General features: G+C 47.7%; 1 protein-coding gene across 2 annotated transcripts in view; it reads left to right on the top strand.

Annotated features, from left to right (window-relative positions):
* Nucleotides 1–15,236, top strand: part of NUP155 (nucleoporin 155) — an 871,946-nt gene that overhangs the window by 714,955 nt on the left and 141,755 nt on the right. For both annotated transcript variants that reach the window (XM_086960546.1, XM_086960547.1), the window contains one exon: nt 15,050–15,170. In XM_086960546.1, the coding sequence (XP_086816672.1) occupies nt 15,050–15,170 (121 nt within the window). The remainder of the gene's footprint in view (nt 1–15,049; nt 15,171–15,236) is intronic.

The following is a 15,236-nucleotide window of genomic DNA, read 5'->3' as shown; positions in this document are numbered from 1 at the left end:
CGCCTTGCCGCAACTTCTCACCCCATGCAGTCTGCCTTTCGCCCCTTTCGTGGCCACGGAAGGGGTGCCTCACCACGTTCCACCCTGAGCCACAGAGCTGCACAAGCCACTCAGCCTTTGCACGACCGGGGTGCGTGGGACCCAGCGTTGTGGGTCCGGGGGCCAGAGGGTGGGTCAGTCCACCGATGCCCCCCTGCAGCTGCCTCCAAACCTTCCTAGTCTGACTTTTCAGGGCCACCAGTTTCCTGTGGGCAGCAGGATCCGCCATCACCTCTCCTACTGTCACTGCATCACGTCGGACAGGTGGGTTTTGTAGATAGTCCGAAGGGGCTACTCTCTCCCTTTCCAGACTACATCTCCCTCCATGCCACCAACACTCCATTGCATGTCGGAGGATCTCTTGGCCCTTCTCCGTCAGGAAGTTATGGCTCTCTTGGCCAAGGGAGCTATCAAGCGAGCCCCTGTGCCAGAAGTAAGTCATAGTTGTTATTCCAACTACTTCCTTGTACCCAAGAAGGACAAAGGCCTGCGCCCTATCTTGGATCTCAGGGACGTCAAACTCTTCCTCCAGAAGTTCAAAATGTTGACATTGGTTCAGGTCCTGTCTGCCCTCGACCCTGGAGACTGGATGGTAGCATTGGACTTGCAGGATGCTTATTTTCACATCCCTGTCTTACCTACCCACCGGTGCTACCTGCGGTTCACAGTAGGCCATGAGCATTTTCAGTTTACTGTGCTCTCCTTTGGCCTTACCAGCTCCCCTCGGGTGTTCACGAAAGTGATGGAGGTGGTTGCAGCTCATCTGCGCAGATTAGGGGTTCCATTGTTCTCCTATCTCGACAAGTGGCTGTTAAAGTCGGGTCCGCCCCAGGCTGTCGTCTCCCACATCCAGACTACGGCAGACAAGCATTTGCTGGGGTTCACACTCAACCTGCCGAAGTCGCACCTGATTCCCTCTCAAACTCCTTTTCATTGGAGCGGTTCTAGACACATCTCAGTTTCGGGCCTATCCTTCCGAGCGGCGAGTCTGGGATATTCGGGCTATGATAACTATGTTTCAGCCTCTATCCCGGATTTCGGTGAGAATGACCCTGAGGCTGCTGGGCCTCATGGCCTCCTGCATCCTGCTGGTGGGTCATGCCAGGTGGCATATGTCGGCTCTGCAGTGGCACCTGAAGATCCAGTGGGTGCAGCATCAGGGTAATCTTTCCGGAGGGCACTGCACACCAATTGCAGTGGTGGCTAACGGACCAGGATTGGGTCAACAGCGGATCCCTCTCCCTTCCTCAACCAGAATTCACAGTGGTGACAGATGCATCACTCCTGGGTATGGGGTGGCCACATGGGAGAGGCGGAGATCAGAGGCCTCTGGTTTCCAGCGAGTCCGGGCTCCACATCAACATTCTGGAGCTACGGGCAATTCGTCTTGCGCTGTAGGCCTTCCTTCCTTCTGTCAGAGGAGGAAGAGTAGTGCAGGTGTTCACATTTACAGTTCTGTTCAGGTCATAAAACGACTTATTTTCATTTCACGTTGTACACAGCCTGCAGGCCCACATCCCGGAGGTCGGGCGGCGGCAATTAATCGACCCTCCTTTGTCTGGTTGCTTTTGTTAGGATCATCCTCGTCGCATTAAAGGGTGTACGTCTACTTTTCTTTTCCTAATTGAAATAAACTCTATGAACTCCCCCTTAATCTATTCCTCAACTTTTCTACTTGCCCACCCTCCCCTCCCCCCACGCCATCCGCTCGCGGGGATTCTTGCTACTACCAATGTAGGGTATAATCATATGCCATGTATTGTCTAATTGTGTGATGTGCCCGGTGTATCCGGGGTGCAATTCCTGTCCGTGCTGAGGGTTTCCTCGTCCTCCGTTAGTGTACTATCCCTAAGGGCCTGTACTAGCGCCTCCCACGCTGCCGCCATGTCCAATGCTCTAACGTCTGGTTTCCGGCGTGCTAACTGATACCTGTGCGTGCTGTCACAAGCTGGCCACTTGAGGAATTCGTTATACCATCTCCTGTGAGTAGGGCCCGACCTCGCCTTCCACTGTCTTGTTATTTCCCTTTTAGCTATTATCAATCCCATATCTATGAATTTACTTGAATTTTTATTTTTGGGCGTGTGTGGGAACCAGTGCAGAATGCACACCGCTAAATCAAACTCAATGGTTCTGTCCGTTGCTTCGTTCAAAGTGTCCTCTATTGCCTGCCAGTACTCCCGGAGGGCAGGGCAGGACCACAACATGTGTTCCAGCTCCGCTCCCTCCAACGCACATCGGGGGCACGCCGACTCAATTACCCCAAAGTACTTCTTGATTCTGCCAGGGGTCATGTAAGCCCTGTGCAACACATAGAAATGAATTAGCTGAAATCTCGCATTTCTCGTGCTATTTCGGGCTCGGCGCACTAGTCGGGCCCAAGTCGTCTCAGGAATGTCCTTACCAAGGTCAGCTTCCCATTCGGACTTTAGCGCCGTGAGGGGCGGCAGATTTTCGCGGAGCATTCTAGAGTACAGACACGTTACAGCCTTAAACGTCCCAGCCGCCATTATAGTGTACTGGCAAACCATGGACATCCCGGGCTCTTTCAGACCCTCTTTCCAGTGCGCCTGCATTGCCCCAACCACATCCGCGTGCAGAAGGTAACCCCCACGCGGTAGATCGAAACGTTCCTGGAGTTCCTGATACGGGAGGAGCGCACCATCTTCATAGAGGTCTCCTACAACCTGTATTCCCGCGTCCTCCCAGCTCTGCAGCTGTGACCAATCTCCACCGTGGGGCAGCGCAGTCAGCATGCCCAGGGGTATTTCCGGGGCATATGGGTATCGTATCCCTGCTCGCCGCTGAGACCGGTTCCAGCAAAGCTGGAGCGTTTGTTGCTCCAGTGTCAGGTGTCGAATGGCGATCCTCTGCTGTAGGGCTATATAGTCCAGGACATATCTTGGCGTGCCCCTCTCACCGTCGCTTTCAGGGCCCCGGTAAACCCGCGCCACCTCCTGCGTGAATATCTGCAGTTGAGCAGCGAGATAATAAAGCTCGAAATCCGGTGCCGCAAGCCCCCCCTCGTCCTTCGGATGGGAGAGCGTCGCCAACGCCACTCTGCATCTACCGGCGCCCCACAGGAACGTAGTCAACTGAGACTTGAGTTGTCGGAAGAAGGAACTAGGAATCCAGATTGGGAGTGTAGGAAAGTAGTATAGTAATCGCGGCAGGGCAACCATTTTCAGCACGGATATACGGCTCCCAATTGAGTAGAGGCCGGTGGTCAGGGCGCTCCGTGTCCCGTCGTAGTGGGAACAAGCATGTTTTCGCCCAGTTGACCTGTAGGCCCGATAAGTCGCCGAATCGGCCCAGCAGCCTCTCTGCACCCTCCAGCGCTGTTGTATCGTTTTCTAGGGACAACAACAGGTCATCGGCATACAGAGAAATAAATTGCTGGCCGTCCCTGCCGCCTACGCCCTCAAAGTGTTTCTCCGGGCCTCGGCCGCTAGTGGCTCAATCGCTAGGGCAAACAGCAGGGGGGACAAGGAGCAGCCCTGTCAGGTGCCTCTCTCCACCGAGCATTGGTGTGAGACTAGGGGTCCTATCCTTACTCTTGCCACTGCCGCCGTATACAGGACTCACGTCCAGTTAATGTACCCTTCTCCCAATCCGAAGCGTTCCATGACCTTGTATAAATAGTCCCATTCCAGACTGTCGAAAGCTTTTTCGATGTCTACCGATAGGACTAGAGGCACTCGGTCCTCAGCGTACGGGCCCTCCAGCAGGCGCGTGAATCTCCTGATATTAATAGTCGTGTTCTGTGCTGGAATGAACCCATTTTGGTCTTCGTGTACTAAGTCGGGCATATGTTGTAGGAGTCTAGCTGCTAAAATAGAACTCAGTATTTTTAATCGGCGGCCTACAAGACGCAGGGCTACAGCTCTCCCTTCCCGGTTTCAGAAGTGGTATTACTAGCGCTTCCCGCATTGAGTGGGGTAGGCGACCTGCATTGTCCCTCATGCCCAACTTCAAATGCGTCCATTGCAGGAATGCCTAGCACGACAGTGGAACCAAGCTCAAGGAAAACTAAAAGACCTAGTGTTGGTAGACCCACAAAACCTTTCCAAGGGGCGACTGTTCCAAGAGCCGGTTCCACCGGTAGTGCTAAAAGCGGACGCATCACTGACAGGTTGAGGAGCCCACCTACTTCAATACACAGTCCAAGGGCTCTGGACAGTCAAACTGAAGACACTGCATATAAACCACTTGGAGTTGCTAGCAGTATTTCTAGCAATGAAAGCCTTCCAGAAATACTTGTACAACAAGGCTATATTGATCCCAACGGACAACATGACAGCCATGTACTACATACAGAAACAGGGAGGGACACACTCTCCGCAGCTGTCTCACCTAGCACAGAGCATATGGAGGCGGGCAATTCCAAAAAACATCTTTCTCCTGGCAGAACACCTCCCAGGAATAGACCATCAGATCGCAGACACAGCCAACAGATACATGAATGGGAGATTCACCCTCAAGTCCTCCAACCATTCTTCAAAAAGTGGGGGCATCCAGAGATAGATCTGTTTGCCACAAAAGAAAACTCAAAATGCCAGTCCTTTGCCGCCAGGTTCCCACACCCGTTGTCACAGGGCAATGCGATATGGATGAATGGTCAGGCAGATTTGCGTACGCTTTTCCGCCAACCCCACTAATTCCATTAGAGGCACACAAACTAAAGCAACAGCCCCTCACAATGATCCTAGTTGCTCCCACATGGGCAAGACCGCCATGGTACACGACACTCCTAGAACTCTCAGTAGTCCCACACCAAAGGCTGCGCCTATCGCCACAACTGTTAACGCAGAACCGTGGAGAAATCAGGCACCCAGATCCCAATCAGATGAACCTAGCGATCTGGCTCCTGAAGTCTTAGAGTTCGGATCTCTTAACTTGCCTCCAGACTGTATGAACATTATCAAGGAAGCAAGACGCCCAACTACTAGAGCATGCTACACAGCTAAATGGAAAAGATTTGTAATTTAATGTAATAATAACCAAATCAATCCATTAGATGCCTCCATCCAAAACATAATATGTTACTTATTACATCTTCAAAGATGCAATCTAGCATACTCTTCCATAAGGCTACACATTGCTGCTTTAGCAGCATATCTCCACAACAGACAACACCTGTCCCTGTTCAGAATACCACCTATCAAAGCTTTTATGGAAGGACTTAAAAGAATTATCCCTCCAAGACATCCACCTTCGCCAGTCTGGAACTTAAACATAGTACTTACCAGACTTATGGGGCCACCTTTCGAACGACTCCATTTGTGCGGATTACAATTCCTACCATGGAAAGTGGCATTTTTAGTGGCCATTACCTCCCTCAGGCGAGTGAGCGAGCTACAGGCACTAACGATTCAAGAACCTTTCATGCAAATACATCATAATAAGGTAGTGCTCCGTACTAACCCTAAGTTCATGCCAAAAGTTATATCAACATTTCATCTCAATCCGTCAATAGATTTGCCAGTTTTCTTCCAAAACCCGCAATCAGTGGCTGAAAGGGCTCTACACGCAGTAGATGTAAAAAGAGCTCTATTATATGACGTTGACAGAACTAAAGCTTTCAGAAAGACAAAACTACTATTTGTTGCTTTTGCTCCACAGCATAAGGGTAAACCTATTTCAAAATCAGGAATTGCCAGATGGATAGTTAAGTGCATTCAAATATGCAATCAAAAGGCCAAGCGCACTCTAGCAGTTCCCCCAAAAGCCCACTCAACACGCAAAATGGGGGCATCTATGGCTTTCCTAGGAAATATTCCACTAGAAGACATATGTAGAGCAGCTACATGGTCTACCATACACCCTTTCACTAAACACTACTGTGTAGACGTGCAAGCAAAGCAGCAAGCTGCTGTAGGCCAGGCTGTCCTAAAAACTCTCTTTCAAACTGCTGCAGCTGGTACAGCTGACCACCGCTAGAGGAGATACTGCTATACAGTCTATGCTAAGATATGAATTCAGCAGCCCACATGCCTTGAACGGAAAATGCTACTTACCAGTATGCATCTGTTCTTGGCATGTAGGGCTGCTGACATTCATATCGCCCACCCTCCTTCCCGGTGCCTGTCACAGCTGCAGTAATTCTTTCTACATACATTTACATAGTCATCTCTTACTTTCTATACTCCATCTTTGCCACAATGGCGAAAAACAATCTGAAGATGGAGAAGATGCCCATGCGCACTGTAGTCCAGGGGAGGAGTCACCTATCTTATGATACTTCGAAGACTCTTCCAGGACAACAAAGTGCAAACATCCGGACCCAACACTAGGCGTCGATCTATGCTAAGATATGAATGTCAGCGGCCCTACATGCCATAAACAGATGCATACTGGTAAGTAGCATTTTCCTTCTGTGCGTTTTGCCTTCCCTCTTCAGCCTCTGGGTCGCCAGACCGACTTTTGTCATGCTGTCTATGGCGTCGTGTCGTGGTGTTTCCACCTTGTTATCAAACGTTTCGGCCTGATCCTATGCCTTGTGTTCCAGGGGGGCTAGGATACTCCTGATGTTCTCCTATGTTCTGGTTGACAGCTTTAGGTCTGTACTACATATTCTACTCTTTCTCTGCTGGCCAGTCCCACTCCTGTTTGTGGGTTGGGTTGTGCCACTTCGACGGTCATTCTCTGGTGCTTTTTCTGGGCTTGCCCCTGCCTTCGTCTTGCGCTTGGCTTGCTATGGGCACACTACTTCATGGTATTTACCAGCTGCCGGCTGCGCACGTCTGGTCGTTATGGTCCACCTCCGTGGGCCTCGACATGTACCTGTGTGCCCTTGTCCCTTGCTCTACTGGAGCTTTGCGCGACTGGGTGTTCTCACATCTGTGCTTCTCGGCTGTGGGGCCGTTCATGACTTGTCCGCTGCCTCAAGGCTGATGCCAGTTCCGCTGTCCCCTTCGCTGTGTGTGTGTTCTTCTGCGGCAGGCTCTCCCTCCGTTTCCACCTCTGCTCCTTGGATTTTGCTGGTGGTTCTTTTCTTCCTTTGGTACTCTCTTGGTGCCGTCGGTCTCTCTGTGGTTTCTGGCGGATGCCCTTTGCCCCTCGGGTAGGCTTGTGGTCTCCTGGCCGCCCCCTCTCCTTGTTCTTGTTTATCTCTGCTTGGTGGGGGCTGGGCCGTCCTCCCAGTCCCCATGACACATTCCCTGTTGGCGACCTGTGTTCTTCCAAGCTGGTGAGGTTCTTTTGCAGCCCCCTCTTGGTATGGCTAGGGTGCCAATTCGACGTTAAGGAATCTGCGGCTAGTAGTCTCTATCAGCTGGGCAAGTTACTTACCTCCGGTAATGATGTATCTGGTAGAGACTATTCTAGCCGCAGATTCCTTCCCAGCCTGCCCTTCCTCCCCATTCTGCGAGGGCTTTCAGCTTGGTCTTCTGCACTCGCCTCCCTCCGGGTGGCTTGTCTACTGCGAGTGCCCTCTTTCACTTCCTCCCTGGCAGAGTGCTTCTTTCTGTTTATTTGTTACACTCTTTCCTTTCTTGTGATTGGACGGTAGGTTCATGTGTACTTCTGCTTCCCTACTCCCTGGTTATTCCAGTGTGGGGCCTATTCGTAATCTTTTTTTCATTGCTTGGGGTTTGCGACTCCGCTGCGGTCTTTTAGGTTGGGGTCTCTTGGCTGTGCCTCAGCCTTTAGCTCTTTACTGAGGATACGACACTCCTTGAGGGTGTTGTCTTCGGGTTCCTTGTGGTTACTCATCTGTTCTGGGCTTGTGGCTCCTTTTTTGTTATAAATTGGGGTTGGAGACTTTTTGTCGTCTTCCATGACATTTTTCACATTTTTTCTTTCTGCTTCCAGGAAGGATATCGCCTTCGCTTTGCAGTGTTGCTCCTCGGAATGGTGCTCTGCTCTTTTCCTTCTATGACTTTGTGACACAGTGCCTAGCACTGCCCCTAATGGTGCTGTTCCTCACCATTCGCTTCTTTCTTTTCTGTTTCACTGATTTTTTCGCACACTGTTCCCCTACTCTCGCTGTTTTGTTTGTGATGGCTCCGCGTTGTGGCGTCGAAAAGTTCTCCGAAGAAAACTGATGTCAGTGCGACGGGGTGGGACTCATGTGACCTCGCAGACGTCATATAGGCAGACAACGTCAGGGCGTAGTCACGTGGTGCCGTCCCCTGGCGCGCAGAGAGGCTGTGGGCAAGAAAATTCCGGATCCAGTCTCACGCCTGGGGATAATTATTGGTTAAGGAATCTGCTGCTAGATTCGTCTCTACCAGATACATCGTTACCGGAGGTAAGTAACTTGTACTTCTGGTGTATACTCTATCTGCAGATTCCCCACCGATCCGCCCACCATATCAAATGTTAATGAAATTCTGTCTTGTATTATTCTGGTACTGCAGTCCTTCATTGATGTCAATGAATCTGAATCTAGCCGTGAACGTTGGGAAAAATGGAGGGAAACTTACATAATGGCCAAAGAGGCGTTGCCTGGCGTCACTTTCCGCGCTGAGGAAGTCTAGCGCCTCTGCCAGCGACCACTTTGCTTTGAAGTTTCCGGATCTATTCTGATGCCTGGAGTTTGTTCTATGTGTGAGGAACCTGCAGAAAGATGGAGTATCCACCAGAAGTCCGTTGCCAAAGGTAAGTAATGTTTTCTTCTTATTGGTAACTTACAAATGCAGCAAGAAATGCAGGTAACACCATATCACTTTTGGAAACTATACACAAGATGTCGATTCCACAACTGAACCTCAAGTTTGATCAATCAATCAGTCATCTCTGATTTGTGAAGCACGTCACTCGTGAGGGTATCAAGGCACAGGGTTCTTGCTGGGATCAGTCGAAACATAGAAGAAAAAAACAAGGAGAAAGCAATAAAAACAAGAGAAAAGCGAGGAGAAAGCACTAAAAAACCGGGGGGGGAGTAAGGAGAAAGCAGTGAAAACGAGGGTAAGGCAAGGAGAAGACACTCAAAAACAGGGAAAAGCAGGCCATGTAAGAAATATAACAAAACAAATAGCTTAGTCTCGGCCTATTTTATTTAATCAATTTTGCTTCAGCAATTTTATTCAGTACATTACATATATCAGTTGACTCTAGTTTAAAATAATGTTACTGCAAACAAAATGATGGACGGAATTCTGACAATGCAAACATTCTCCCCCAGTCAAAAGACCTGGGTTAAATCCATTGTTCTTTTGCCCACTATGCTACCCCAGTTTGGACCCAGCCATATGCAAATCAGACTTGACCCTAATCCTCAATGGAACAGTCCTTACCGAACTGCCATGCCAGGTCCTCCCTGGACCGGAAACAAGCATCCTGGGACCGGTTTCAGGGTATGTCACCCTTCTTCAGCCAGGCTTGCTTGAATCCAGTGGCACAGTGAGCAAGGGACCCACGTCTGGGCGTACCCATCCCATTTAGGGCGAAAAGTGTTACAGCAAACAAATGATCCATCAATATTTTTTTTTGTACTTGTCACCCCGAGTGGGACGGGTATGCCCAGACGTGGGTCCCGTGCTCTCCATGCCACTGAAGTTAAGCTATCCTGGCTGATGAGGGCTGAAAGCCCGAAACCGGTCCTAGGATGCTTGTTTCCAGTCCAGGGAGGACCCGGCCTGGCAGTTCGGGCTGGAATGTTCCCATTGAGCGCAGGGTCAAGACTGATTTGTATATGGATGGGTCCAAATTGGAATGGTTTGGTGAGGAAAAAGCAATGGATTTAGGCCCACATCTCTGTACTGGGGTGAATGTGTGGCATTGTTCTGCATTCTGTCCATCAATTGTTCTTTTTGCATTTGTCACCCCGAGTGGGACGGGTATGCCCAGACGTGGGTCCCGTGCTCTCCATACCACTGGAGTCAAGCTATCCTAGATGATGAGGGCTGAAAGCCCGAAACCGGTCCTAGGATGCTTGTTTCCAGTCTAGGGAGGACCCGGCCTGGCAGTTCAGGCTGGACAGTTCGCATTGGGCGAAGGGTCGAGACTGATTTGCATATGGTTGGGTCCAAACTAATTATGGATTTAGGCCCAGATCTCCGTACTGGGGTGAATGTATGACATTGTTCTGCATTCTGTCCATCAATTGTTATTTTTGCATCTAGTTCAAAATAAAGCAAGTGATAGGGAAATTTGCATTACAAAATCAAAATTTCAAATTGGTGAACATTATTGAGAAAATGATTCTTCAGACAACTCTTCTATTACACAATTTGGGAAAATGGGAAACAAATATATGCTGAGAGCTGGTTCCAGAGCGGGGGAGATGAGGGAATGAAACACAAAAGTTTCATATATTTATACTTTGTTTTGTACATTTTATAAAGTGAAAGGACTGTGTGAATTAATTGAAATGTGCTGTCTCGAAGAAATGTGTTCTTGACATTTGGTAGTCATCCAAATTAAATGGGGCTGATAAGAGAAGTGGATAAAAACTGAAAGGGAAAGATCTATGAATCAGTGTTAGTAAAGAAATACCTCTTTTTTATGTTAAATGTAAAAATGTAAATTGATACTTATATATAGCGCACTACTCACCCGCAAGGGTCTCAAGGCGCTTGTACGAATACCGCTGTGGAACATCCCAAATGTTTTGGACTGATGCTGCAGGTTTGTTGACTCTGAGTGCACTGAGGCCAACTAACCAGACCTCAGTGCCCTGACCTTAAAATCCATTTGTTTCACTAAATGATACCCAATTGCCACAAGCTAACTTACTTGCAAGTACCTAAGGCCTCTAGGTGAGAGGGTAATCCCAGGGACTACAGCACTGATTGTGCCACCTCAAGTATGACAAAGGTAAAACATGGTTCCCAGTCTGCCAGAGATTTAAATCAATGGCAAAGCCGAAACTCTTTCTAATGTGGGTATGCCACCCCTACAGCAAGCCTATTGAGTCCTAAGGCAGGGTGCCGCTCATTAGTAAAGTAGAACATGTGTTTAAAATGTTCTGGCAGTAAAAGCCCACAATAGTTCTTTTCACTGCAAGAGAGATTTGTAGCCGCATTTAGGAGCGCAGGGTTACATGCTGACAAGTAATCTGTGCAAATTCCTGAATGAGACTAACAAAGTTAAAACTTCAAGATATCAAGCAGCTTGTTACATTGAGCCCGCCTTGAAGCTCAAGTCGAAATATTGTAACTTGTTGTTGTATGCAAATGTAAAAAAGTATGCCACTTTGTTGGCCAAAGTCTCCTGTTCCCATTTGTGGTTGTACATGGGATCTATCCCCGAGACAGCTTTCTACCCTCATGGGGAGATGTGTAAACGACTCCTGGGAAAGGACGCAATAGTGACCTGCATGAGGAAGATGTGTTACCTCTCCCCGGCAGGAAGTCACATGGGTGTTGGCCCAACAGGCGAGCTTCAAAGGGGAAGCAGCCTTTGAAAGACACATTGCAAATACATCGGACTATTGCTGCTCTATAGTTTAGACAGACAGTCTGACACTAGGAAAAGTGAGATGAAGCCATTTGTCTGACAAGTTTTGCAGAGGGGTGAACCCATACCTTTGTGTTGTACTAGGGAGCTCTGAACGTCGAGAGAACGGTTCTGTCATGTTGGAAGTGGCTAGAATGGAGCCTTCTGGGGTGGCTAGATGCCACACTACAGAGGAACTAGTCATCGAAAAAAGCGAACCTTGTAGCTCATTGGCTAGTGGCCTCAACCTTCCATGAGAGCATTTTCAGGGCATAAAAGGGCACCCCTAGCACAGAGAAACAAGATATAGTTGGCCTGAAAAAAAGGACTAAAGAAGGACTGCCCTGCTGCACCAAGGACCCGGCGAGGAGAGGCTGCATCAACGTGGACCGTGCCTGCTAAACCTGGTGGCTAGCCAAGGAAAGGACTGTGCTTGCAGTGTCCTGCTCGTGGAGAAGTCGACACTTCTGAGCCCATCTGATGCAAGAGACTCCAAGGGTCAGTTGGCTAACTTATTGTTCTTAGCTAAGAACCACAACAGCTGAAGAAGCCTGCTGGGGTGAAGTGGTAGTCCAGATTCCTGAAACGTCACTCCTTGCCACCATGCAGCCAAAGGGACCAGGACCCAATGCTCAAATGTTGCCCCTGAGTTTGCTGGACCCGGGAGAGTCATTGAAGTGCAGATTGGTCGTCTAGATTCAAGTTTGCAAAAAAAAAGGAAACCGCTGAAACCACTTCAGCGGGCAACAGGTAGCCCAGTGGCGATTGTCAAGCTCAAGAGGACTTCGAGGGACGTTGACCCCTGTGACCAGGATCAGCTCACCAAGCCTGTGGAACATGGAGTAACCCCAGGAAGACCCTCGGTTCACCGCACAGCATCTTTGGCATCCTTTAGCATCTTCGGGATCCTGTATCTATTGCACCACAATCACTTCATAGAAGTCCATGGCAAGGAACTGGACTGGAGACTGTTTTTCTCGCCAAAGTAGCTGTTGCTGCGGACCCTGCTGGTCACCCTGTCTGCCTCCCTCTCAGAGTTAGCCAAAGTAACCGCGACAATACTTACCCAGTTTTTTCTAAGTGTGAAATTCATTGCATTTGCCAATGCTTGTTCGTGGCTAATTAAAAAGTATTGATTTACTATACCTTAAAATGCTGTATCTCTGGAACCCTCCGGTGGATCTTTTTCGTTTCTATTTTTATGAATTGGTGTCTGATTTCGTGAGTGTCTCGTATTCCTTCTCCAGCCGTTTTAGTGCTGTTTAAATGTAATTGTCTTAGTCTGACGTCTCAGAGCCACAGCTACCCGGGTTTGAGCTAAGGTTTAACAAACAAAATCTGACAGATCCTTACGGGGTTGATTATGTATTAGGTGGTGAAGTCTTGCTACCACACTCTATAATGGACCCCATTTCATCACAGTGTGCAACATTACAAGGCACAAATGATAAAAGTGAGCTATAAAGGCAAATGATGAAATAAGAAGGGACATTAACAGCGTACATTTTAGACGAATGGAAGCCTTTTGAAGACAGGGTGGTATAATCAGAACAGAAAGAAACCAGTGATACCTAGGTAAAGTAGTGCAATGAAGTTAAATATGATGAATCATGTCAAAAGCTTCAGACAAATCAAGTGAAATCAAAACAGAGTGACGTTTGTGGTGTGATGAGCATTGTGGATTAAGTTGTTTCTAGAGAGTGTGTCTGAGACAGAAACCAGATTGTTCAGGGGTAGTGCATTGCATGAATCAAGAAAAGCTGAATTTTGTTATAGAATTTTCGCTTGTTATGAGAGAAATGGATTGAAAATATGTAATTGAAGAATACAGTAACTTTTGCCTGCTAATCGTCTTTCTCCTGTATTAGATTTTGTCCTTTGAAAATATTGGCCCACTTAACCTTTTCTGCTCTTACTCAGTGGCGGCCACCACATACAAAAAGTGGTGCGGCAGGTTGAGGGGGGCGTGGGGGTGCGAGCGCGGGAGTGAGCGCAAGTGGGTGCAGGAGTTTAATATTAATAAAAAAAAAAATAGGACAGTTAACGGAAGCTGCTGGCTGCTTCCAGTGTCACTCCACGGTGGTCTTCTTCCTTGTGCAAGCAGGCACTGGAGCAACATCAGACTCCATGTGCAATCCCCGAGCTGCTCTTTCTTATGAGAGCAGCACGGGGATATGCTTGAGCGGGCTGTTTTTTCGCTCAGGACAAGGAGCCTGTGCTGTTTCTCCAACCTGACTGTTCAATACAGCCGGGTTGGAGAAACCTATAAAACTTTATAAATAAATAGGTGTGCATGTGTTTGGCCGGCCTATGGCAGCCGGCCAAACACACATGGCCAATTAGAAGTGCACATAGCACTCCTTCCATGCCCCGCCCCTCCCTACACACGTTGGCTCAGCTAGCAGGTGAAAAATAAACGATGATAAAACATAGTTTTATTTTTCACCTGCTGGCTTTGAGCTAACAGGGCATTGCATTGCGGAGGAGCCGCCCCTACTTCTACTGGGTTTTCTATGAGTGATTTTTTATGTTTTCATTGGCTTCAATATTTTTGAAGCAATCTATATTCTGTTTCACAAACTGAAAAGGATCTCTAGGACATCCATACCTCTTGTGTCTGGCACTTAGTTGTGACCAATGATTCCATCCCCTGACCCGTTCACCTTGATGTCATGGAGGATCAAGAGGTTCATTTTAGAATATTGAGAATCTTCTGCGAACAAAGTTCATGGGTAAGACATGTTTGTGCCAGTTTCAAACGTATCAGTTATATTTGAATGAATCTTATCTTTAATGAGAAGTATCAAAAAATAACCATTCCTTCCCCAGACGTATGAATATAGGTAAAATGTATAAATCTATTTTCTTAGAGCAATCCTGTGATTCACAAAATCACAAGGTTTGTGACCACAAAATGTGTTTTTTCTATTTACTAAATACATATTGGCAGTCAGAAAGGCTTTTTTGACTGGAAAAGTAGGTTTTTCAGTCCATTCTAAATTGCAGGTTAGAGAGGCTGTGAAAGGGGCACATCCTTCTAATATTGAGTTTGCAGTGTTATGTACCAGTAGCTTGCAACTGCAATTTGCAATTGCAAACCATTGACCAGCTACCTCAAAGTTCAGGTGTCCCATGGACACATCTTCTCTTCGGAGGGGTAGGAGGTTTTAGGAGTTCAGGCAGTGATTTCTTTTTTTTAAGCATTAAAGGTACTTTTAAGGAACACTGCTTCTTTAAAGTAAAATAAAATCCTGTTTGGGCAAGCAAATACCTGTATGATGGTCTGATGTTACTTACAGGCCACTATCCCTGTGTTTGTAGCTAATCAGAGGGGATTGCAAATAGGTACCAGTTCAATTAATATTCATGAGGCAGTTAGTTCTGTGACCCCCTGCATCTACTAGAATATAAGTTGGACCGCAGATTCAGAAACGTATCACAAAAAGTCAGTGTGCAATGAGCAACCACGTTTTATGACCTTTATCTTAATACATCAAGTCCCTACAATGTATTTGCATCAACATTTTATGGTTTTCAAACCTCAAACTTAACCCATGGTGATAAATGGCTTTGGAATTTAAGCTATCTAAGGAAATATCTCTTTCTCTTTGTCCTTATTTGAATTCAGCTTTTTGGAGAATTTGCAGAACCATTCAAGCTCTCTGAGTGCAAGCTTGCAATTATCCATTGTGCTGGCCATTCAGATCCCATTTTGGTGCAGACGTTGTGGCAGGAAATCATTGATAAAGGTATGTAATTCTCCAGCAAGTTATGTGTCCCAAATTTTTTTCATTTATAATAATTCATATCATTCA

This window comes from Lissotriton vulgaris, chromosome 3_1 (assembly GCF_964263255.1).
Source record: "Lissotriton vulgaris chromosome 3_1, aLisVul1.2, whole genome shotgun sequence".
NCBI classification, from domain to species: Eukaryota; Metazoa; Chordata; class Amphibia; order Caudata; family Salamandridae; genus Lissotriton; species Lissotriton vulgaris.
The sequence above is the reverse complement of the archived record's forward strand: the minus strand, read 5'-3'. Positions and strand labels throughout refer to the sequence as shown.